This window comes from Prionailurus viverrinus, chromosome F1 (assembly GCF_022837055.1).
Source record: "Prionailurus viverrinus isolate Anna chromosome F1, UM_Priviv_1.0, whole genome shotgun sequence".
NCBI lineage: Eukaryota > Metazoa > Chordata > Mammalia > Carnivora > Felidae > Prionailurus > Prionailurus viverrinus.
Window position 1 is genome coordinate 58191379 of NC_062577.1, and position 26367 is coordinate 58217745.

Here is a 26367-nt window from a genome sequence, read left to right on the forward strand (position 1 = left end):
GAAGCATCACGAACGAGGCTGAACTGAAACATGGTGAGACAGCCTTGGAGTTCACAAACGTGTTCTACCTCCTCTAGAACTAGAGTGCCTCACGAGTTCATCGAGGTGCTAGATAGAAGGAATATGGCGGTTGCTGGCACCCAGTGAGTATTGGAGAAAGACTCATTCCCTCTTTTGTCTCTTCCACGGGCTTCTCTCCCGTCGAAGTAAAATAACTTGGAGGCTGAAATATACATCCTGTGCCTCTTTCCTGGTGGCCTTAGACTTGTTCTCGAGGACATTCTCACGTGTCACGCCTTCATATGGGCTTTTGAAATGCCCTTGTCTCCTGAGCTGCTGCGTAGGGATTCCCAACCCTGTAAAAAACAAAACAAAACAAAACAAACAAAAAAACCATGAATTAGAAAAATGGGAATGAATTAAGAAATGACCCAGCCCTAATGGCTTTCAGACATGCCTTCGGGGCAAATTGTTTTCTTCACACAAAATCTTTTCTAGAAATATATTCTAGAAGTCCTTTTTAGAAATCTGTATGTAAAAATGTAGAAAGAGAGAAGGAGAGCATTCAAGTGAGCTGTTGGTTTTAGCTGGGGTGTGCACACAGGTATGCGTTTGTGAGTCCCTACACAATCTCTTTTGGCCTTAGTTTATGTACACATTGATAATGTATGTAATATGTGCACATATATTACATCTGTATAAACCTGTGGATGTGACCGATATGGTTCTGGAAAATATTTTGTTTGGAGAATTACCAGAGCATGGCCGTGTCATGCCAGAACACCTTCTGGAGACCGGGAACGCCTTCTGGAGAGAGGGCTGTGTTGGTGGCCAGGTGTGGCCTCCTCACGAGGAGACACGAGGAATAGACATGCCCCTCTGCAGCCAAGAAAGGGGAAGGACAGTGGCTTTCCTGAGGCCCGTTGGTAGAGGAAGAACCCTCGAGGCCTGGTCTCGCTGTTCCCATCACCCACCTCTCCTCTGCTCCACTGTCATCACAGGCAGCCAGCACAGGGCAGGGAGGCGGGAGCTGGGTTGGGCTTCTCTCCCGGGTCCTGGCCCGCGGCAGTGGGACAGTCCCAGGCCTGTGCTCTGTCCCGCAGCACTGTGAGCAGTGAGCCCCCTGGGTTCACCCCCCCCACCCCCCCGGGCCGCACCGCACTCTTAAGAGACGAAGTCGTGCCCACATCAGGGCAGCTCACGCTGCTAAGGAAGAAGCACTCTCCCAGGACAGGACTCCGGAAACTCCTAAGCATACGTTGCCCCCTTGGGGCAAAAAATATCCCCAGTGAGCAAAAGCCGGAGAGGCAGGGTGAATATGAACGACAAAAACTAGTGCTATCCCTGACGGGTCGCAAAACACTGCACATCCATGTGCTCATACGGTCCTCACTGATCCAGCAACGTGTCGGCATCATGATTGCCTTTTGTATCTGAGCAAACGGGAGCCGCAAAAGATTAAGCGATGGGCCCCCAGTCCTCCTCACTGCTTGGCAGCAGCAGAGCCTGCCCACACAGGCTCTCTCACCAAAGCTGAGGGCTGCCCGTCTCCCAGCTTGGCGCTCCCCAAGAAAAGGTGCGAGCGGGACACAGAATGGGATTGCAGCCAGGCCATTTGCCTGCCTGGTAGAGGGCAGGGGAAAGTGCCAGCAGGAGGAAGAGAAAGGGCAGAGGGGGAGGGCAAGACCAAAGATTCTGTGCCCCCCTAGGCCAAGGGGGCGGGTCTCTCCTCTGTGCCACTCTGGCTCTTGCCCTCCTCTATACCCCGGATACACGGTAGTGTGGTCTTGGTCAAGAGCCTGCTGCCTGCTGGAGACTGGGAGCTCCCCGAGGCCAGGGTGGCCCCACGGAGCGACACATCCCCAGTGTCTCCGTGCCAAGGGCGTTCACCAGCAGGGGAAGAACGCTGAACGAGGCTTAGTCTCTGGGATGGGCACTGCACTGGGGGCTTTTCCGTGAGCTGGAGGGTATTGTTCCCATTTCACAGGTGAGGGAGTTAGACGCAAAGAGGAGATAAGGAATCATTCGGAGGGTTTTCACGGGTAGGAGAATTCGTAATGGTAGGAAAAGTTGGGAGTTATTATGTCTGCCCAGAAGAGCCGGACGTTTTGGGAAACCTTGTCTAGCTTTCCAAGGGCACAGCCAGCCTGCCAGGCTCTGAACCCAGAGTGAGGTCTCATTAGCATTCAGAGGGGGAAGTGACCGTGGGGGACGCCATCCGGGGCATTGGGAAGAGACAGGCTGTGTTTTAATTACGACCTGGACTTCTGAACAAATCCTTTTCTCTGCTTGTCTGAGCCTTAGAGAAAACAACTTGTGGGAGGTGTGTAGTCGGCAGCTGGGTCCACACTGGTGCCTGTACAGCTGTGTATACATCTGGCACACAGGTGGTGGACTGCATGTGCCTCTTCTCCTTGAATTGCTCTGGGGGTGAGTGGGTGGGGGGAGGGGTGGGCACAAGAGTCAAGGTGGTGAGGTGAGCTTGACCTGGTCTTTGCCCGGAGGGGGAGAGTTGGGTGGAGAGAAGGGAGAGAAACAGGGCTGCCCCCCTCTTCCTGGTGTGTAATCCCCCGCTGACCGTGACCATTTGAGCCCAGACAACTCCAGCCACTCCTGAGTCAACATGGCGGGCTTTCTTTGTTGGGCTCACCCTGACCCTCCCGTCTCCAACATGGGGGAGATTTTTGGAGCGGGGGCTGAAATTAAGAAGGGCGGAGAAAGGGGAGGAGATTAACAGGGTAGAAGTTAGACAAGCACAGATGCTACCACCTGCGGCCGCAGATTCTCAAGTGCTTGTTGAGTCCCTGGGAGCGTTTGCCTTGGGTCTGTTTAACAGTTCATTCCAGGGGAAGGGGAGGAGAAGGAGGGCTTTGGGGACAAAGGGCCTTTGACCGGGTCCTGGAAAAGCATTGATTAGTTTGCTCAGGTTGGCAAACAGTGACTCGGGACTCGGGGCCAGGGATGAACTGGGTGATTTTCTGCCCCGGGGCATGGCAATCCAGCATGGAGGCAGGGAAGCAAAAGCAAATGTTTGAGGGACTGGTGTGGAGAAGGAAAAGGCGGGGCTGCTGGCATCTGGAATTCTGGTTTTGGGCTGTCGTCAGGGGTAAAGGAGCCACGTCAGCCCCTTGGAAGTTGAGAGGCAGAGGGCAGGCATATCAGGAAGGGTGTTTCTAAGGTGCTCTTGATGGCCAAGGGTGGGCGTAGGGGCCAATATGGTGACCCAGGGCCTGGGTTGAGAGACAGCGAGCTCATGCCTTCCTGATCCTGTGCTGAGCTGGAATCAGCTACCGCCTGGCCTCTGTCCTGGGAGGCTGTTCCGTCATGGATTCACCAGAGGCAGCCTCATTCTCTTCCCCAAGCCTTGGCTTCCTTCCCCCGAAGAATCTGAATGGCCTCCGTTTTTCTTTCGCCAATCCATGTGCAATGCCTCTTTGGGAACCCCTCCTTCACTTCCTCTCCACCCTCAAAATGATTCCCTTCTTCCAGGAAGCTTCTAAGACAAACATGCAGACTTCACGCCATAAACCAGTATGGCTTCAGAGCTGGGAAGCGATTGATTGTATTACCAACAAACTATGGCTTTATGCCATTGTGTTTTCTGTTCACTGGACATTGCCTTGTACTGTTTGTGTTTTCTGTTTCCCACAGGTAATTCTCTATGGGTAGACATTATTTGATTCTTGTTTGTTTGTTTGCTGTGCTCCACGGGGTTGAGGACCTTGTACAATTTTGTGCCGACAACGGTGACCCACACCTAACAGACACTCCGTGTAGACTTGTTTACACACACGAGTGCTGCCCGGTGGTGGTTTCTTCCCCTCCCAGTTAGGACAGACAGTGGATGGTGTTAGTGCACGGTAGGTACTTCTGAATGAGGGAGTGAAAAGAAGAGTAGACTGTAAATGAATATCTGAATGAACTTTTGGAATGAATGGGAAAAAAAAAAGACTGAATGAGTAAGTGAATGTGGGAAAGAGCTTTTGTGTTGGGATTGGCCACACTGAAGCCATTTTGGTGGTCGGCCTGTCTATAGAAAAATGCCCTTCAGTTACTTCTGCTTCCTCAGTTGCTGCCGGCACGAGGCCTGTTAGCAGAACACGGTGGCCTCGGCCACCTGGATGTGCTCTGAGTCCATTGTGTCTTGTCTTCACGGGGGGGGGGGGGTGGTCTTGGAGTTTTTATGCCCTCTGGCCATTTCGTCTTCCTGCCACCATCCCCCCCCCATGCCATCTGAACTGTCGGTGTCCGTTGACCTCGCTGGATGTGAGGACAAACAGATCTGTTTGGAGAGAGACTCTTTTCTCCCTGTTGTGCTAGTACTTAAAAAACAAAACAACTTTATTTTGGAGATACAAAAGCGAGTGGTATAATGCATCAATCCCTGAGATGTTTTCAGGGCATATCATCTCTGTGCTTATGCCAAAGGCGTCGATGAAGGCAATCACGTCATCATGAGGCAGTTTTAAAAAAAGAGAAGAAGAAATAGATCTGCTGTAAATTTTAGTCTGTCCCAGACTGCCCTGAACTGTTACTGGCCTGGGGTGGGGGGACGAAGAAACAAGTGGCTTTTATTGGGATCCGCCGTGTGGCAGTCCCTACGTGAGGCTCTTTGCACAGGTCGTTTTAGGAGAACAAGTTAGATCCATGGGTCAAATCACTCTTATGGAGTCTCCAGCATGTGCAAGAGGTTGTGGGCTATATTCCATAGGCCTTGTTCTTCAACTACAGGCTGTTGGCAGGAGAAGTTATAAACATAGGAAAATCTCAATGATAAGGCAAGATTAAGATGTTTCAAGTTAGCAGTAGGAAGCAATCCCCGGCAGACTTTTGGAGCTGGAAGGAATTGGCCTAACTCCTTAACGACAGCCAGGAAAAGAGTGCAAAGGTGGGGGGAATGGCCTGCCCATAGTTGTGCTGATGGTTGTAAGCGTAGCTCGTAGATCCAGCCCAGTGTATCTTGCTGCTTTTTGTGTCTTGAAACATCTCCAGGAAACAACTGAGTGACCCGCTCAGACTGTTCATGGCAGGGTGTTCAAAGGAGAGGCAGTTCCTTCACACTGAGGCAGGGGAGGCTGGCTGGACCCAAGACGGTGGTTGGTGCCTTGTCCTGAGGGCGGGTTGGACTCAGTTAGACCAAACAGAGGAGGGCGGGCTTTGCGGGAGGGTGGATTGGTGTAAATGGTGTAAATACGCCCAGAAGCGAATCAGGCACGGTGTGTTTGCAGGAGTGGAGACATCATCGTCATCATCCTCCTCCTCCAGCTCTGCCCACCGGGAGCCCGGAGCTTCCCCGTCTCCAGATTGGGGGTTCTGGTCCCCTCCTCTCTGGTTCCCTGCTGCTGCCGTATCAGTGACCCTCGTCTCTGCTCTACCCTTCGTACTACAAAGAGTTGCTTTTCCTAAACAGGGCTCTTACCGTGTTAAAAATTGCTCAGGGACTCTCCATTGCTTGCCACACGCTGTTCAGCCTGAGCGTGTGAGCGGTCACGACTGGCCTCACCTGTCCCCTCCACTCTTGAGGCGCCCACCTCCAGCCTGCTGGAGCACACCCGGGCACTGTTGCGACTTCAGACCTTCACACAGGGGGGTCCCCTCCTCCCCACCCCTTTAGGCCGTCAGCCTGCCAGCCTTCCTGTCTTTCCTTTCACCAAGATGCACTGACCTCATGATAAAAGGCAGCTGACTCTAGGCCCCCCCCCCCCCCATCGGATCGTTCTTGTTTCCTCCTCCGTGTCCCGCCGCCGTCATTTAGATGTGTCCTGTCTCTTCCGTTAGCCTGCGCTCATTTCTGAAAGGGATTTTCTTTTATTCATCTCACGTCACTAGTCCCTACTGCTTTGGTTCGGCATAGACAGACACCCCCTTCTGTGGCTTGTTGAAATTAACTGAAATGAAATAAGAACGAAGGCCTGAGAGAGAGCTGCGTTCACCCAACGCCACGCTGGGAAGCCGGGGTGCAGTTTATCCCTCCGAAACCGGATGACGCGTCGGCACGCCCTGGCCGGCTTGCTACAGATTCACGTTCTGGGGCTCCCCCTTTTGCGCACCGACGGGAGCAGGCCCGGACATTTGGGTTACTCCCCAGGGATTCTGGGCAGCTGCCTGGCGCTGTGTGTAGACCACCCTCTGGGAGGACCATGTCCTAGATGACCCCAGTTACACCCTGGGCATTAGCTCAGACTGTTCCCAGCGCCTCTGCCCCTGCGTTTTGTAAGCCTCTGTGCGTCACTCACCCGAATCCCTTGGTTCGGCCTCCTCCGGGAACCCAGCATCTGGATTTCAAGTGTATTTCGTTCCCAAACATCCTCACCCCGGGGCTTGGAGTCTCGGGTGCTGTTGACCTGAGGCCAGCTGGCCCCCATCCGACCTTTCTCAAAGACCCTGCTTCCCTTTCTCCCCTGCTGCCAGGCTGTTTGCTGTCAAATGTGGGGGCTGCTTCGAGGCCATCGCGCCCAATGAGTTCGTCATGCGGGCCCAGAAGAGCGTGTACCACCTGAGCTGCTTCTGCTGCTGTGTCTGTGAGCGGCAGCTCCAGAAGGGCGATGAGTTTGTCCTGAAGGAGGGGCAGCTGCTCTGCAAAGGGGACTATGAGAAGGAGCGGGAGCTACTGAGCCTGGTGAGCCCAGCGGCGTCAGACTCAGGTGAGTGCGGCGCAGGCGGTGGGCGGGGATGCGGGATGAGGCGGGGTGCAGGGGGGGGGGAGGGGCAGCGGGGTGGGCTGATGATCTGGTCTGCGTTGCTTTTGCCCTAGAGGACCAGACACCGGGGCAGCCCAGCTCCACGGCAAAGCAGCTCTGTGCATCACAGACAGTACCTTTGTAAGGTTGGCGTGATCTCTTACTGGTCAGGAATTGCCATGGCAATGCCGTGTAACAAATTAGCCCCAGATTCCACGCGTCACAACTGTAAACGCTTACTCATGCGTTCCCAAGCCTCTCGGTTAACGGCAGTGACTCTGCTTCAGGCTGAGGGTCTGCAGCTCACCTGGGATCTGCTGAGCTCGGCTCTAGGCCGCAGACCAGGCTCGAGGCCGCTCTGTGTGATTCACGCCAGGCTCCAGGCTTGAGAAGCGGCAGGTCCAGGGCGTGGTCTTCTCTTGCCAATGACAAAAGTGCCAGGGGGCACGCCCGACCCTACCTGTGCCTTTCCGGCCCCCGTTCATACCATATCTGCTAATGGTTCACCGGCTAAAGCAAATTAAAAGCTTAAGCCCAAGGGCGCCCAGGTGGCTCAGCCGGTTAAGCGTCTGACCCTTCGTTTCAGCTGAGGCCATGATCTCTCAGTTTGTGGGTTTGAATCCCGCATCGGGCTCCGCAGCTGGCAGTGTGTAGCCTGCTTGGGATTCTCTCTCTCTCTGCCCCTCCCCTGCTCATGCTGTCTCTGTCTCTCTCAAATAAATAAAACACTTTTAAAAACTTAAAAGGCTCAAGCCCGAAGTCCAGGGGAGGAGGAGTACACTACATGCACCTCAGATCCCTCCGCAGGTATAGTTATGTGATACTGTTCCAGGGTGTGATGAGTTGGAACCAGTAATGCAGTCTACCATAATCACTGAGCTGCTCTAAGCCTCTGTTTCCTCATCTGTCAAGTGGGAAAGCTGGAATCTGTCTGAGGCTCCGTGGGTCACGCAGAGAAAGGAACTAGAAAATATCTGTACCACGACCCAACCCCCACCCTTGCTGCCTTGGAAGGGTGTGTGTGTGTGTGTGTGTGTTGCAGGGGTGGGGGGGGAGGGTTGGAGAGGTCCCGAGATTGTATACAGCAGGTTTCGGGAGGCCAGAGAGATTGAACTAAAAGTGTTGAGGCTGAGCACGTGTTCCCCAGGGCGGCATTTGTCTCCCCCCCCCCCCCCGCCCACCGACCCCTCCAAATCTACGAGAGCCGCGTGGCCTTACTAAATTCTTGCCGTCTTGCTATCGCTGATCCCAGTGCAATTCCAGTCCCCTCAGCATGGCTGTGACCTCACATCATGCACCTCTTCAGGCTCTCAGGGGGCCTCTGAGACCTCCCACTCTTCATCTGGACTTTGCTGGATTCCAGCACATCAGTGTCTCCAGCACTCACCCCACACCTTGAATTTTCATTCCCTCTCTGCCTCTCTCCCGTGCTTTGGGGTCTTGCTGGCACATTCTTTCAGCTTCTGTCTCGGGGCTCTTTCACCAAGGAAGACTCTTAATCCCTCGTGTGGGTGAGTTTACCCTTAACTTCTCCTACGGGGCCACGGACCTACTTTATTGCAGTTGCTTGTCTGGCTGTTTGTTGTTCTTGCCAAGTGCTAAGCCCCGGGAGGGACAGCATGTGTCTCTTTTTACCACCGTGTCCCCAGGGCTTAGCACAGGCCCGGAACACTGAGGGTGCTCGATCGAGATCTTTGTGAGGGAAGGAATAAACTCATGAAACAAAAACACTGCGGCAAGACGCTTGAGTCCACGGGGTGTGGGGATGGCTGGGGGCCTCACCCTGGCTGCACCACGGATAGCGATGTGACTTGGGGCAACTTTCTGAACCTCTCTAAGCCTCAGTTTCCACAGCTGCAAAGTGATAATCATGGCTAACTGACAGTTCATGCACACTAAAAGCCTGCTGTGCGGTAAATGCTGGTCCTTAGCGAACGCCTGCCGGCCTGGGCTCTTCATAGCAGTGTGTTTGCTTCCTGCACCTTCCAGTTGGTTCTTCTCGCCTGGCTCTGCTTGCAGCCTTAAGTAAGCCAACACTAGGACATCCCCACTCCTACTGGGCTTGCCAGTCTTAAGTTTTCCTGGATTTGTTTTCATTTGAAAGCAATTCCTTCTCAGGAACACTGCCACTGACATAATGAGTATCTCCTCTGGGCTAATTGGGCCCATTCTAAACCAAGCTTCGTGGCCTCCACTCGGTATACAAAGGTCAGCTCACCCGGTATTACCCCTTAGGAGTCTTGCTGTGGCCCACCCACTTAGGCCTCCTTCCCGGAATATTGCAAAATCTTCAAATTCCCAAAGGGCTTAGGTGCCATGGTGATCAGAATGCCAGCATGACTTCATAAAGATAGGCACATCCAAAGGGACATACCATTCTTTCTCACATGGAAAGAAATGCTGTGGTCGAGCCTTTCTTGGTACGTGGGGCTTGACGATGAATTTATCCAGTTGGCCCCTGTGTTACAGACTCACAGATTTTAATTGGCTCCAGACTTAGTACAAGGCATTAAGGTATCGTGTCCCCACCCCACTCCCCACGCGAAGACAAAAAAAAAAGAAGCTGGGTCTGAGCAGCGGTAACAGAAGTATAACTTCCAGGGGCGCCTGGGAGGCTCAGTCGGTTGAGCGTCTGACTTTGGCGCAGGTCATGATCTCACCGTCTGTGAGCTTGAGCCCCGTGTCGGGCTCTGGTGCTGACAGCTCAGAGCCTGGAGCCTGTTTCAGATTCTGTGTCTCCCTCTCTCTCTGCCACTCTCCCGCTCACGCTCTCTCTCTCTGTCAAAAATAAATAAACATTAAAAAAAAATTAAAAAAAAAAAAAAAGAAGTATAACTTCCAGAGCATGGGAACTATAAGACACCCACTTTTCTGACCCCACTCTCAGCCATATGTTCAGTTCTGAGCAGTTTCTTTTGAGGCTGATAATGACACAGTAGAGCTTTCTGGTTGATCTGTGTACAGAGTCATTCAGTAGATGTAGGCTGAGTGTTTGCCTTATGCTGGGGAAGGAGTCCTAATGTGAATGGTAAGAATGATGTGGGGGTGGGGTGATCTCAAAACCATGTCAGGTGAAGAAATTAGAAAAGTAAAGACTACACAAAGGCATAGCTGCTGCCTTCAAATGGGTGGACCAGACCCATTTCTAACTTCAGAGAGCAGAGAATTCACTTTGTTAATTATTTAACAAAAGCATTGAGTACTCACGTTATAGATGCAAAGGTAAAGGGAAGAGATTTGGACTCCACGTTGGGACTGTTAGGGTGTCATTGTAATTATTAGAGCTAACAAAGAGCAGGGCTACTCAAGGACTCCCACTTGTTGAAAGGAGTATCGAGTATCGTGGTGGTGGGGGAGGAGAGTGGTTTTAGAGGACTTCCGTCCCTTTCAACTTGAAAAATCATTGTTTTGCTGCTATAAGCAAAATGACAAAGTCGCAGTCGGAATCCAGTTTCTGTATTTTCTGTAGCATTCATCTTGTCAATTATATAAACATTACCTGTCTTACGTCACAAAGTGTTTTGTGTGCCGGAGTGCCTGGGTGGCTCAGTCGGTTGGGCGTCCGACTTCGGCTCAAGTCATGATCTCATGGTCCGTCGGTTCGAGCCCCGCGTCGGGCTCTGTGCTGACAGCTCGGAGCCTGGAGCCCGCTTCGGATTCTGTGTCTCTCTCTCTCTCTCTCTGCTTCTCCCTTGCTTGTGCCCTATCTCTCTCTGCCTCTCAAAAATAAATAGACGTTAAAAAAAAAAAATTAAAAACAAAGTGTTTTGTGTGCCAAATCCTGCCTCGCTAACAGGACAAGCTTCTGAGCAACAGGATGGTACATATAACTTCCTTTGTTCCCCAAACAAAGTGTAGGGTGGGGCCAACGGAAGAGTGAGTGATCAGTAAGTCCCTAAGGAGCTGAATTACATTTCAGGGAAAGAAGTCCTCCTCGCATTAGGGGGTTTAGAGAGACCAAGCCATTTTTAGGAGGTGTCACGGTCCCAATGCAATTCCTCCTCTCATTTCTGTCCCGAGCGCTCCACATACTGTAGGTGCCTGGTAAATATTTGTCGAGGGAATGATCAAATGGGCTGTCGTCTTTAACGTTTTTTTCAATGACTTGGATGAAGACGCAGAGGGCAGGTTTATTCGATCTGCAGATGACACAAAGCTGACCGGGAAGGCCGGTGTGGCAGCTGACACTCTCAATGGTCAAAAAGATTTTGACGAGCTCACAGAATAGCACAAAGTGGGCAAGATGAAATTTAACTATTGGGTTCCACAATTCACTGGTAATTGTATGGCACGGCGCCTGTTTTGATGGAATCCCACATGGGGTTTACTTGGCCGTAAAGTGGACGGGAGCCCCAGGGATGCTGTCTTAATGGACCTACCATGTCCCTAACGTAATAGTAGCTCCAGCTCTGCAGTCCTTAGGGCACATTTAGTGTATTTGGTCTAATTTTAAGTGATGCGTTTTAGGATGTCACTGACAACCCAGAGAGGGTCTGGAGGACAGCGATGGGCTTATTAAACAATAGATAGCTAAAGAAACGCAGTGCATTTCATTTTGGGAAAGTAAGGCTAAGGGATAACAGGAGAGTTCTGCCCATTACGTGGGGGCGAAATGACAGATTCTGGTGTCCAGCAGGGGTACCGACCAGACCCTTTATGAGAAGTGAAAAAGACTTGTGTCTCAACATTTTAATTGCAGTGGGCGGAAGACGAGGCCAGTGACCTCTAGGGCTATTTAAATCTAGGGTTCTAGAATCTATGGTTTTATGATGCCGACTGTTCTGACTTACACAAGAGCATGCGACATATTTACAGCCAAAAGGAACACCAAATTTGGAGATACTTAGCTGCTGGATCTCTTTTCTAGTGTGGCCAAAAAAGCTTCTTTTATCCTGGTCCAGCTTTGCCAGGGGCCTGGAAGCAAGCTCCCAAGAAGAAAAATGGAATTTGTAGGAACAAAATCAGCCAGTGTCCCTGACATAGGACAGTCCTTTGAGTTGCATATGGAGAGCCTCACACTCCCAGGGTCCAAGATCTCTTTTCTCTGTCTCGTTCTTTCCCATTCTTCCAACTCTCACTTAGAAGAGACTGTTCTCTCTAAAAATATGCAGTCTTTCTAGAATGTACCACCCAGAAGGGGATGAAATCTTCCACATGTGGTCTGAAGTAGCACAGTGTTGTTATTACTATTTGTCATGGGTGTCACATTCGTTCTATTGATGTGGCCCGTGGTTTCATTGGCTTTTTTTGACCGTGGTGGGGGCTTGGGGGCTGCCTGTAGGCAACCATGGCTCCTGGCTGGTCCATGTTTCATTTCTTAGTTATCTACCCCCTCTTACCTTCAGGTTTCAGCATCAGAGGTCATCTGAGAGTGACTCGTGCAGCAGTTTTTAAAACCTTTTTATTTATTTATTTTTTTTAATTTTTTTTTCAATGTTTATTTATTTTTGGGACAGAGAGAGACAGAGCATGAACGGGGGAGGGGCAGAGAGAGAGGGAGACACAGAATCAGAAACAGGCTCCAGGCTCTGAGCCATCAGCCCAGAGCCCGACGCGGGGCTCGAACTCACGGACCGCGAGATCGTGACCTGGCTGAAGTCGGACGCTTAACCAACTGCGCCACCCAGGCGCCCCTAAAACCTTTTTATTTTGATGGGGCTCCTGGGTGGCTCCGTTGGTTAAGCATCTGACTCTTGATTTCAGCTCAGGTCATGATCTCATGGTTCAGGAGTTCGAACCCTGCGTCCGGTTCTGAGCTGACACGCTAAGCTCCATGCTGGAGCATGCTTGGGATTCTCTCTTCTCTCCCTCTCTCTTTGCCCCTCCCCCAACTTGATCTCTCTCTCTCTCAAAATAAATAAACATTATTTTTTTCTTAGTTTTGCAATAAAATTTTAGATTTATAGAACAATTGCAAAATAAGACAGAAGTTCCCATATAGCCTTCATATGGTTTCCCTGAATGTTAACATTTCACATTTATGTGTACATTTTGATACATATATCATGTGAACTAAGAAATTAACCTAGGTATAGTACTATTAACTAAGCTATATAAACTAAAGCTATTATTTGATTTCACTAGATTTTCTACTAATGTCTTTATCCATTTCAATCCATATTCAATCCAGGTTACCAGGTTGTGTTTCGTTTTATGTCATTTTTATGTTATATTGCTTTTCTTTTTTCCCCCATTTTTGGGATCACTGATGTCTAGTTAGAATTTCATTTCTTGTCCCTCCCTCTGACAATATCTTTATGTTTCATTTTTTTTTATCGGCCCTCACCATCGACTCAAACTGTGTTTTTTGCTTGTCCATTCTGTGACTTGTTTACCATTTTAAGGCTTTCTTTCCTGAAGACCAGCGTGCATTAACATTTTTTTAATATTTATTTATTTTTGAGAGAGAGAGACAGGGTGTGAGCAGGGGAGGGGCAGAGAGGGAGGGAGATACAGAGTCTGAAGCAGGCTCCAGGCTCTGAGCTGTCAGCACAGAGCCTGACGTAGGGCTCGAACTCAGGAACCGCGAGATCGTGACCTGAGCCAAAGTCACTTAACCGACGGAGCCACCCAGGCACCCCTAAGCATGCATCTTAGATTATGCCCAGAATTGATTCCTTGGCTGTTAGGTTCCTCCAGAGTTCAAACCATTAATTCCTCTTGGCTTACCAACACTTCCTCGATCAGAACTAAAGTCCAAGAGTAGCTGGCCCTGCATTCCTCCTTTTCTGAGAGTTGAAACCATCAGCAGGGTAAGGCAGGGCTCTCTTCCATGCTCTGCTTTTGTAGAGGGATTTTCCCAAAGGAAGCCTGGGCCAAGATCCCCGTCATGAGGATGCCTTTCTGCAAAGGAGGTTTTAGATTTCAAATAAATACAGCAATTCCATGGCCTCTGTTTGCCTAGTAGTACACACTGCTTGGGAAGGCTTCTACCCCTTCTTACCTCATGGTCTACACTCCCCTGGCCCCAGCACAGTGCCCGGCATGCAACAGGTGCTCAGTAAATGTTTGCTTATTGTGTGAATAAATGAACTTTGCCCTGTTCTTACTAGCCTCTGAGGTCCTTAGCAGAGAAGCACCAGTCTCCAATATGACTCTTACTAGGATCTGGAATGCAGATTCCTGATATATACTGAAGTTTGGGGGTCCTTCTCTCTCAATTTTCCTTAGGATGTGGGTTATTGCCACTTTAGGAAGTCTAGATGCTTCTCTTGTTACTCTAATTGTGCAATACATCTCTTTTTCCTTCCTTTCTGAGTCAGGTTTAGATATTTGTTTTAATTTCCTTCCACAACCTTGGACTTTTTTTTTTTAATTCATTATAGGGGTGCCTGGGTGGTGCAGTCGGTTAAGCGTCTGACTCTTGGTTTCAGCTTAGGTCGTGATCTCAAGGTTTGTAAGTTTGAGCTCTGTATAGGTCTCTGTGCTGCCAGTGTGGAGCCTGCTTGGGATTCTCTTTCCCCCTTTCTCTTTGTCCCTCCCCCCCCTTTCTCTCTCTCTCCCTCTCTCAAAATAAATAAATAAACTGTAAAAAAAAAATTCACTACAGAACTAATGAGCCTATCTTGGTTCCAACGTATCTTGGGACGTAGAGAGGAAGTGGTTACCTGACAAGTTTGGAAAAATGCCTGACTGTCCTATAGGATTATCCCTGTCAGTTCATAGTCGTGAATTTCAGGATACAAGATTGAAAGAAAAAGTGAGCAGGAGGTATGAGGGAGTGTCATTTTCCTTATAGTAGTGCAGAGGGCTTGGGTCTAAAGTTAGGTCTGCATTTGAGTCTTGTCCCATACTCACAGCAGTGCGACCTTGGGAAAATTACTTCCCCTGTCCGGATTCTCTTTCTGAATCAGTGAAAAGTGGTCAAGGGCCTGAAACTTGGTCCATGTTTAGTATATGGCAGGCATGTTATTGTCTCCTGGCTCAAGGGTTTGGTAGCTCATGGCTCATATGCTTATTTTTCATCAAAGATCCATCATTTACAAAAGTCTCGTCTTCTGTCTTTGCTGTTCTGTTTTGGATGCTTCTGGAGAGCTGACCTGGGGCCATGTCAGGGCATACAGAGAGTCTGTCTGTCATTTTGCGTGGCTAGGATGTATGGGCTAGAGATGGACTGAGTTACCCCATTGGCCTGCAGGTCTCAGAGGTGCTCCCCAGTCTCTGAAAATTACAGGTAGTTCTGCATCTTGGAAAGTCAGTGTAGGCCAGGAGGAAACCATCTTGCAGTCACCTCTGGGATGGCATAGGGATTTCAAGCAAGAATAGGAAGCATGTGTTGAACTCAGCTACTGTTCTTTTATAGACTGGGGAACTGAGGTTTAGAGTGATTCTGCTCTGAGCTCTTTTGGGCGCCCAAGTATCTTCTTATTCCTGAACGTGACGTATTCTGGAATGTGGCTATCCTGGGGGGTGGCTCTCTCCATGCCTCTTGGTCCGAGGGTGGTGGCATGTCTCCTGTCTTCAAATGAATTGCTTTGGGAATGGATTGTTCTTCGCATCTGCAGCGCTAGTCTTGGATTCCACGAAGGACCTTTGAACCTGACAGTTACCTGTTCGTGAATAGGCCTGCTGTGGTTGCTCTGTGACACACTGTCATCTGTTTATGTCCTTCCAGGCAGTCACCTTATCAACCTTTAATCCAACATATTTCTTATAGATGCCTACACTGTCTCAGGATCTCTGCTAAATGCTGTGTTTTAGTTGCAGGAAAAGAAGGGCAGAGGAGTTCGAGAACACGGAACAACGCAAGTCAGGGAAATGTCCCAAAGCCAACCTCCTAACGCCTGGGGAGCAGGGAGGCCCAGATATAAAGTGATAGAAGGAGGTTGAGAGCTGGGAAAGGGACAGCCTGGAGATTGGTTTTGTTATTCTTTCCTTTAAGAAACAAAGGGGCGTTGGGGCGCCTGGGTGGCGCAGTCGGTTAAACGTCCGACTTCAGCCAGGTCACGATCTCGCGGTCCGTGAGTTCCAGCCCCGCATAGGGCTCTGGGCTGATGGCTCAGAGCCTGGAGCCAGTTTCCGATTCTGTGTCTCCCTCTCTCTCTGCCCCTCCCCCGTTCATGCTCTGTCTCTCTCTGTCCCAAAAATAAATAAACATTGAAAAAAAAAATTAAAAAAAAAAAAACAAAGGGGCGAGCCTTTAAAAAACAGCAAGAAAAACCTTACTCAGGTATTAAAATACTCTGATAAATAGTATAGTTGTTAAAAAAATATTTCAATCATATTTTATGTTTTCCTCTAAAGCAGTGTTTTCAGAAGACTCCTCTAAATAGCATTTTCCAGAAAATTCTAGCTACAGATTGGTAAAATATATACATATTTTTATCATGACCTGTTATACACATTTTGTGCGTGTGTGTATGAAATCACGTTTCAACACATTGACGTGATGCTATTTTCTATTCTCTTTATTTTTTAATTATAGTCTTATCTTTATTAATGTCATAACCCACCATTGAATCATGGCCCAAAGTTCAAAAACTACTGCTTCTAAGGGCAATTACTTAGAAACCTATCCCCAGGTTTTGGGATTGGTATGAATTCTTCAAATTTCAACCCAATAGCTCTGTTTTAATCTTGTTTTGTTTTTTTTTTTTTTTTTTACATTTATTCATGTTTGAGAGACAGAGAGACAGAGCGCCAGTGGGGGTGGGGCAGAGAGAGAGGGAGACACAGAATCCGAGGCAGGCTCCGGACTCCGAGCTGTCAGCACAGAGCCCGACGCGGGGCTCAAACTCGCAAACTGCGAGATCATGACCTGAGCCAAAGTTGGACTCTTAACTGACTGAGCCACCCAGGCGCCCCTCTGTTTTAATCTTCTATATCTACTCATCTGTGTTAGGTGCTGAAAATAAGACTAGACACCGAGGAGATCATCTGGCCCCAAAGACTTGGCACAGTGCCCTGAACAGAGTAGACACGAAGTAACTATTACCTGCTTTCACTGTTGTTAGCATTATGAAGGGGACGTGAAAAACCTAGATCATGACTAGCACAGAAGTCTTCGTGGACATTTTCTGATTTCTTAATCTGACATCTCTGGATAGCAGACAAGAGAAAGTTGTAATTGCCTGAGCCCTTTAAGTTGTTTTTAGAGTCAAATTTTGTCTCTTGTTAGTATCACAGCCATGAAATTGACTATCAGAATTATTTGTTGCCTTCAGTCTGGGGCTCAGTGCTTCTTTTCTTTTCTGAACCTTTGTCTTCCAGTGTATTTGTTTTGTCTTCATATTATAGATGGAGAAATAAGGACACAGGATACTTGAGTCAGGGATAAGCCAGAATAAGAACTTAATTCTACCAATTACCAAGTCAGGACACTTGATACTCAGCCTCTGCTATAATTGTGAGTTGAGTAGAGTTTATCTTTCATGCTTGAAAAGTTACAGGCAATGTACAAACTCAGACAATGCATTATCTCTTTTCCATCAACTGTAATTTAATTTGGGGTCCTTATTTTGGTAGAATCATAATTTAAAATGAGTGCAATTGCTTCAGAGTATATTTCAGCTCCCATAGTGTGCTGTGTGGATTTATTTCTCTTACACAACCCCTGTAAGAAAAAAATATCAAATGGACAATCGATCATTGTGATTTTTGCATGACGATGATGTTAATAATTATTGAGCCCTTGCTCTGCACAAAGCATTGCTTTAGACACTTTACATAAATGCACTAACTTAACCTCAAATCAAGCTGACGTGGGAGGCCATGTTATGATTATTCCCACGGTACAGCTGAGGAAGGTGACCATGGAAAAATTAGTAATTCGCTTAAGGTCCTATAGCTAGTAATGGGACGAGACAGAATTCACAGTAGGGCAGTCCAGCTCCAGAACCTGCATCATTAAGCACTATGCTGTGCTGTCCACTTGATAAAAATGTGAGGTCTATTTTAAGAGACCTCACGTTTTGTTCTCATGTGTCACTGACAGCTCTCCCTGGCTGCCTATGGCAATGCTCCAGGTACTTGGTGGGACTTACTACCTGACAGACCCCAACTGAAGAACCTTTTCACATATAATTAAAGCAATGAAAACAAGGTGATTCGAACTAAGTTTACACTCCCTTTCAAATCAGTCAACAGTTCACCTTCTGTTCTAACTCTGGACCCTCCTTAATAGTTAATCACGATCACTATACTTCTCCTGGGCATCTCCTATAAGGACGTAGGCTTTGAAGGATCCAAAGACAGCATGGCATGTAAATACGGAAATACCTTAAAAATGCACACACGCACACACACACACACACACACACACACGCACACGCACACACACACGATTGGTTTTGTTTTGTTTTTTACAATTACTCATCAAACTTCTCTTCTGATCTGCAGCTATCTGATGGTTCTAGGAAAACAAATTGACCTTTTGCTCCAGATGAGAGGTATCAGCTGTGCCACCCACAGTCCTCATTAATTCAATGAATAAAAGTACAACAGGGGAGTAAATCAGTAAATATCAAAACTTCTAATCGGCTTCGCTGGTCTGCCATGTCCTGCCATCTGTTATGACCCCGCTCTCAGGAGAAATGCACTCAGATTTGTTTTTCCAGTGATAGTGTTGACATTGTGCCTCTATCTATCCACCCTTCTATTGGATCCTTTTGGAGTACAATGGCAAGACTTTGCAGTGTGCCTGGTGAACGTTACGAGTGAAGTCTCTGGCCCTGGAGACTCAGCCTAAGACTTTGACCTTCTCCTACCTGAGCTAAATGACCAGAAACTCCCATGTCCTTTACTATTGTGTAGTAAAAATGGGGGTGGGGGAGGAGGCAAATGCAGGGAAGATACTGGTTTTCTTGCAATGACATTCCAGCCAAGCCCGTCAACTTTTAGATTTCCAACCCAGAGATTTCACGATGGATCTGAAGATGTTTTAGACCATGTAACAAGCAGAAGAAGGAACCACGTGTGCCATGGCATCAGCCCTAAGAGAAACCCTAGTTGACTAAGGTTTGGTGGCCAACCAGGCTATAGCTTCTGAGCACGTTGGTATTCGTTCGGTGCTGTAAAAGTGTATGGAAAACCATGTGATTTGAGAACCATTTGGATTCCTAGTGGTCCACGCCCAGGTTTGCATGCCGGGACCCAGGGGCATGCTGGCTTTTTCTTGGTGATTCCGAGCAGGAATTCGAGTTCATGTGCATGCATTACGGGATGGGGTCAGTGGACCCTGCTGGTATTCAAGGTAAGTGTCCAGGAATTTCTTAGGAATCTGTAAGGGTGGTAAATAGTGGCTTGAACCAACTCACCATCTGTTCCATGCATAGGCATTTGGTCAGCATCTGCATTGGGTAAGGATTGGGTTTGGGGCACAGGGGGTCATATAGAAGTGCATGAGATCTGGCTAATGGGTGAATCTTTGGAGCGTGGACTATCTTTGGAGCCAGGCCTGCTCTAGGTGCAGGGATGAGCTCTGCTCTCATGAATCTTCTATCCTGGGGGAGGGAGATGGTCAATAACCAAATAGATCGATCACATTCTATGCTCAGTTGAGAGTTACTCTTCAAAGTAGTCACCCCGCGAGACTTAATTCTACTTTTGCCTTTGCAGAAGGTGAAGCTCAGGGGGACAGAGTTGGTTGGGGCAACTCAATCAGGGTTTTTCCCCCCCGTGGTGGAAGCAGAGAGGCTCCAGAATTAAAACGAAAGGCAGCTGTTCCCTTAGAGTGAGCAGGGATGTGAGATTTAGCAAGCCAAAAGCCAGCTGAATTTGAATTTTAGATAAACCATGCAACATGAAATTATTGCTTAACGGAAATCCCAACTTAACTATGCGTATTGTATTTAGTTAAGCGGCAGCTCTAGATACGGAGAGAATCTGGTGGGGGGTGCAGGTGGGATCACCTGATGGTGGTCTGTGCTGGATGGAGCCTGCCGAAGCACATAGAAAGATGGTGGCTGGGTGGGTTGATGATCGGTAGATGGGGAGAAATGGAATTCTGCCCCACGACCCCCGAGTTTCCTCCCGTTTCCCTTCGGTGCATGGGTTCGGCAGGGCCAGGGAGGCAGGAGTCGAATCCGCCCTGTTGCCCTGGCGACTCCCTCCCACCCTTAGCTCCCAACAGCCTGAATTACAGCCCAGCGAGGTGCCCAGCAGTCCGACTGCTTTTGTTCCGGGGGCGCGCGGGAGCCCGCGTTGGACACTCGGTGCCAGGAGCCCTGGGCGCAGCCTGGGCCGCAGTCACCGCGCAGCCCGCCCGCTCATCAAAGGCCCTTTGGAGATGGACGAGGGCGGGCGCCGCCGCACACCAGGCCGGGCAGTTTGATGAGAAAATGCAGCTAAAGAGCCTGGCGGTGGGGCCATATGTTCCCCATAATCTCCAAAGCCGTCACTTCAATTAGAGCCTCCCCTGAGTTCTAATGCCCGATCCTGAGTAAACAAGCCGCCCTGAAAGAAGAACTCGGTTTCCAATTAAAAGTGTACTAACATTTCTCCTTCCCTTAATTCCCGCGGAGCAAAGCCCCGCGCGGGCGGAGGCGCGGCCCGGGTCGCGGCGAGGTCGCCGCGGTCCCCGCCGCCCGCGCCGCCCGTTCCCAGGTGACGTCAGGCGGGGCCCCGGGATTAGGGCCCACCCCGCGCCCCCCCGCCCCCCCTGCCCGCGCCGCGGACTTAATTAAAAGTAATGCCACGGTAAATCCGCCCGTCGTTTCTGGTGGAGCCGCGCCTCCGGGCCAGCCGCGGAGACAGGGCTTCCGAAGCAGGTGCTGGGGATTTGTGTGCTTGTGCATGTGTGTGCGTGTGTGTGTGTGCGCGTGTGCCTGCGCGCTCCCTCGTGTGTGTTTTAAAAGGGAGGGCCATGTTGTTGATTGGGGGAGGGCCGAGATTACCGTCTCCTCGCTCCGGTTCCTGCAGCTCTGCACCTGCGCTCACAGACAGACACACAGACATGCGTGCCACCTGCACTGTGCTTTCCTTCTGGCTCTTGGTGCCCCTGAGTCCCGTTAGGGTTTTGCTTGAGAGACTCTGGGCACGCTGTGCGCCGGTGATCGCTGCGTTCTCCCGCCTGCCTTCCTGCCTGTCTGTCTTGCCCCACCGGTGAGGATTCTAAGGGCACGAATACATGGTAGCCAGATGTGAGGCTATTTAAACGGCAGGAAGAGATCTCCAGGAGCTCCTAGCCCAGTGTTCAGGAGTTCTCCAGGGTGCGGAGTCGGAACCTTGCAAACCCTGCAAACTCTGCATGAGGCATTCTAAAACTTGGTTCCTATTGAATTTTTTTTTTTTTTTTCTTTTTCGGCAAAACTGGTTGAAGGTTGCCCGGTTTCAGATGGGAGAGTGATTGACAGATTAACTTTCTGGCCTACTCTCCACACCATGAAAGAATCAAAGAATTGAAGGCATTATGTGAAAAATTCCAGAAACGTCAACAAGCAGAAAATCCTGGCCAGATCATTCAAATGCAAATGCTCTTCCTTCTTTCATGAATTATCTGCCCAAGTAATTACTTTAGTTTTTAGTTTGGCCTGGCTGGCGAAGACCTCAGAGAATTAGTCCCACTAAGGCCGCGGCTGTTGGTTTATTCCTTACTGTCTGATTGATGCTAACTGAATTAAACCGAGGCGAGCTCAGACATTTGAGGGCCTGTCACACTGGGTTAGATACCAGTGAGTACGGCAGGAAGGGAAACAGACCTCTGGGTTACAAACACTCGGGTCCCTCGGTGGAGAAGAATCTCCTATAACAAAATAATTACAGCAAAATATAATCTGCACGTATGTTTCAGGGACGACAAGGTGCTAGGATCCCAGCTATGGGACCAGTAATTCCCTTTGGGGTGTGTGTCTGTATATGGGGGCAGAGGAGTCAGGGGACTAGATGGGAAAGTACTTCACAACGAATGTGACATTGCTGCTGGGTCTTGGCCGAAGAGGCCATTTTCAGACAATGAAAGGCAGATGAGTAGGTTGTTAGAAAGAATGGCACAGCTTTGTGGGTGCAGGGATACAGGTGTAGGGTTGTATCTCTGCGTGGGACGAGGGGCTGGAATGTATGGTTCCTCTGGGGGCCTGAGATCCCGGTGCTGGTGCAAATGGCAAGATTGATGCCAGTGTGTAAAGGGTTTGGCAGGTCTTACTTGGATGTATTCTGATGGTTAAAGGGAGTCTGATCTGGGGTGCCTGGGTGGCGCAGTCGGTTAAGCGTCCGACTTCAGCCAGGTCACGATCTCGCGGTCCGTGAGTTCGAGCCCCGCGTCAGGCTCTGGGCTGATGGCTCGGAGCCTGGAGCCTGTTTCCGATTCTGTGTCTCCCTCTCTCTCTGCCCCTCCCCCGTTCATGCTCTGTCTCTCTCTGTCCCAAAAAATAAATAAACGTTGAAAAAAAAATTAAAAAAAAAAAAAAGGGAGTCTGATCAGACGTTTGTAAACACGGTCGTGATGCTTCTCAATTTGTGCTTCTGACAGAGAAGGAATGCGGGTAGAGCAGAGTCGGGGTGAACTTGCAGATGGGGGCGGCTGGGCAGGGGGCTGCTGCGGTGTTCCATGGAGACATGAAGGTTGAACTCAGGCACAGATTAAGGAGGGGCTTCGGAGAATTCGTTCCTTCATTTACTGACTCCATTCCTACCTACATCATTCCCAGCATCGTTCTAAGTGCTGGGGTTACAGTGGTGAACAAAATATGCCAGGCATCTGCCGCTGGGGGGCTTAAGTTCTAGAATTAAATGATGTTGCATACAGGAAGAAAAGTAGAAGTCAAGGTGACTTGGGGCTTTCTAATCTGTATGAATGGTGATATAGCACAAGCAGAGATAGAGGCTCAGAAAAGAGAGATCTAGATAATGGATGCGGTGGGCGGGGGGGGGGGCATGTTGAGTTTGGAGTTTTTGGTGGACAATGTGGATGTCTGGTGGGAAGTTGAACCCATCGGTCTTGGGTTCGACAGGGAGGTCAGACAAGGACTTGAGAATCACAGAAAAACAGAGGGTTTAATACTAGGTGGTTTCTCCCCAACGTCTTCACTGATGCAGTCATCAGAGTTCACGTGGTTATGGGAAAGCAAATAAATGAAACAAGAATAACAAACATCAAGTAGGGCAGTGACTCTGTAAGAGTATCCCAGGATCAGCAGCATCAGTGTCTCCTGGAAATGTGTTAGAAATGTGAATTCCTAGGTCCTACTCAGTCCTATTCGATCAGACCCTCTGAGGATAGGAGGCAGAAATCTGTAAAGTTTGAGGGGCACCTGTGTGGCTCAGGTCATGATCTCACAGTTCGTGGGTTCGAGCCCCATGTTGGGCTCTGTGCTGACAGCTCAGAGTCTGGAGTCTGCTTTGGATTCTGTCTTCCTCTCTCTCTCTCTGCCCCTCTCCCGTTCACGCTCTGTCTCTCTCTTTCTCTCAAAAATGAATAAACATTAAAAAAAAAAAGAAATCTGTAAAGTTTGAGAAGTATGAACAGCCCATAGAGCTCATCAGATACAAGTCATAATGACTATAGCCCACACATGGGCAGTGGGCATCTGCCTTTGTTAATGACCATGGTCTGCAGAAACGGATCTAAATCTCATACTGGGACAGCTGTCGAGTGTTCTGATTCCACCAGGGAATGTGTGGACCCAGGCCCTAATTTAGCCCTGAAGTGTTTATGTAGTGATTCCCAACTTTTTTTTTTTTTTCATTCTAGAATAATCCTATGACATTGTGTGGCTTTTACCCCATTCCATTGCCTTAGATTAGACTTTTGTCTGTCCATATTTTTGCTGTATCTCTAACCACACTATGAGTGGATCGATATGAAAGGACATCGGCATCAGATACATCTTGGACAAAACTATTTCTGAAATAATTCCTTTCAACTCAGATTCTGTGGAATAACCGATGAACACACATACAGACACCCCTATTCTACAAGTCCCTCTTTATTACCATAACCTCCAAAGTCATTCATTCAGGCAACACTTGAGCCCGTCCTCTGTGCCCAGCCTCAGACTGCTCACCCAGAGAGCACAATGATATAAAAGACACTGTCTCTGGAGTCAGATGGACTTTGACACAATTTTGAATCTATCAGTGGGCAATACGTTATTTGGATAAATCGACAGTGAATGGGTGTACATGTTAAATGTTGAAATGATTTTAGGGAAGAGAGAAATTGATGAGGACAGGAGCAGTCAGTGATTCAGTTAATACATTGTTTTAAAACGAAGGCTTTGGGGGTTATGGGCAGTGGGTTTGATTTCTTGTTCTTCCACCTGATGGCTGGTGACCTCGGGCAAGCATTTTGACCTTCCTTCCCTCACTTGCAAAATGGCCTGTTGCAATGCTTGTAATGGGCCAATACACGTAAAGTCTTTATCGTGGCTCATGGCGGAAAGTAAGTGCTCAATAAAGAGGGTTTTTCATTGTACATAAGCCCCAGGGGCTTCTGCTGGTCCTTTCTGACATCTGATTTGTACACCGGCAAAGGAGAGTGAGGAAGCCCAAGACATCGTGGCACTCGAAGGACACCTTCCTGACTCGCTACAGTGCCCTTTTCGTATGGATGCGAAGCTGTGTGTTGGGCCACTTGACAGGGGTGTAGGGAACCACAGCTGGTGTTACCTAACCTGACAGCTGGGGTGTGACGAGAGGGAATTCAGGTTCTTGAAGGAGGGACAAAGGACGCCAGACACAATCACTGCACGGTGGAACGTGCCAAAGGGAAGGTGACATTGGTTCTAGCACTTTCCTGGAGAATTTGTCTAGAATTATGTGTGGGGGGCAGTCCGTTTATTTGAATTGTGCTTATTGTCTTTGTAAACAACGAACTGCAACTTAGGAAGCTCCTCACCTTGGCAGAAGGAAGGGCTTCCTCAAAAGGAGATGAGGTAATGACACCAGCCACCTCCTCCCCTGAAAAAAAAAAAACACAGAGAAGTGTTCACCCTCCACCCCTCCTTCCTTTGCTAGCGTCTCCTGGTTCTGTGGGCTGTCGTAAGCCTAGTCTGTGTTCTACGTAAGAGAGACCCGTGGAGACCTGGTTTTCCCTTCACGAGGCTGAAGAAACATGCACTGGCCTTTTCTGGTGCTCTTCCTAGGTTGACAAAACACATGGAAATGCCTCCTTCTGTCTGATGAACTCTGAGTCTTTGAGCCCGGACGCAGTCACTCCCAATGGGGAGGTCTCAGGGTGGGGTAGCACATTTTGTCGAATGTCAAGGCTCCTGTGGGCCTCTCTACACCCTCATCTGAGACCCTTCGCTGCTCTGGCACAGGAGTCTATCCCCACCCTTCCCTCCACCGTGGTCCAGGGAGGCAGGCTTTACAGAGCCTTCCACTACCCTGTTCATTTTCTTTGACCTTGGATGTGCCCAAGGATCAGCAGGACAGAAGAAGGAGGTTTTTCTTTCTCCTTGTCTGTGAGATCCCTCTTGAGAGTGTTTGTCCTATGCATATGACATATTGGCCTCGGTCAGCGTGATGCCCTCGATGTATCTGGATGGTCTGTGTCGGCAAATTTCCAGTAGTGGGAGGAGCTTGTGTTAGAGTATCTTGACGGCTAGAATTCTCAAGTTATAAACTTTAGGATCTGTAATTTTCAAAACAGGTGAAAATGGCTATTAGATTAGTTTCAGTAGGAGAACAGGGATTATTCAGATAGAGTATCTCTAATTTTGCATCAAATGGAGGCTCATGGAACCCAACTAACCAGAACTCTCAATGAAGCAGAGTATGTCATTTGAAGTCCTCCTTTAGTATAAAGAAGGAATTAATCAGAAAATAAGCTGATGTTAAAGAATTATTTTCTGCAGGATCCTTAAAGTGTTTTGCAGAGTGGCTGTATAAAGCAATTGCTTATGTTTAAAACAGTACCTTCAGGATTTACTAGAAGATGAAGAAACATATCAAAAAAACCCCCAACCAAACAAATAAAAAAAAACTGTGTCTACAAACTCTACTTAGTGACCCAGAAAGATGAAACAATTTGCTTTAGGAAAAAATGTTTTATCAACAAATATTGAAGTTTGGTATTTAACCCCATAGATGGAATGTATAGAGTTAGCAAGAATTTCCCCTGTTCACAGCTGTGGTTCCTGCCTCAAATATTTAACTTAAAACTAATAACGAGGAAACACCAGACAAGCCCAAATTGGTAGGCGTTGTACAAGCTAATTGGCCTGTATTTTTCAAACATGAGGGCCCGTGAAAAGAAAAGGTTGAACTGGCCAGATTGGAGGAGATGGAGACCCAACAACTCGTTGCAGTGTGAGTTCTTGGGTTGGATCTTGGATCACAAGAAGCATACCCTAGGGACAGTTAGCAAACTAAAGACCCAAATTTGTACTGTAATGATATCACTTCTTAATGTTGACAGTTGTACTGTGGTTGTGTAAGGATGTTGTTCTTAGGAAATACCGAAGTAGTTAGAGGTGGGGAAAAAGCATAGCTCCTTCTCTGGGCAGTGGGTCAGTAAAGTTTTACATACAGTGAGATGTTCACCTGTTTGATCAGCACTGTCGAGGATTTCTTCCCTCTCATCACCTATGACAGACACTTGGTGTGGCGCTGGAGTCTGGGCCAACAAGCTGGCAGCCTGGATTGGGAGCTTCTAATGCCAGGTGTATGTTTTTGGACAAGCTCCTTCACCTGTCTGGAACTCAGTTTCCTCACCTGTAATGTGAGGTCATCAATCTAAAGGTTCATCAGGCTTCTTTATTTCTTTGGTGCTACCTTCTTCTCAGCATGTTCTCTACCAAGAGGCAGC

At 48.7% G+C, this 26367-nt stretch overlaps 1 protein-coding gene across 1 annotated transcript in view; it reads left to right on the forward strand.

The window, feature by feature from the left end:
* The window catches only part of LMX1A (LIM homeobox transcription factor 1 alpha), a 158302-nt gene that overhangs the window by 103755 nt on the left and 28180 nt on the right, over positions 1-26367 (forward strand). The window contains exon 4 of the mRNA XM_047840782.1: positions 6412-6644. Within this exon, the coding sequence (XP_047696738.1) occupies positions 6412-6644 (233 nt within the window). The remainder of the gene's footprint in view (positions 1-6411; positions 6645-26367) is intronic.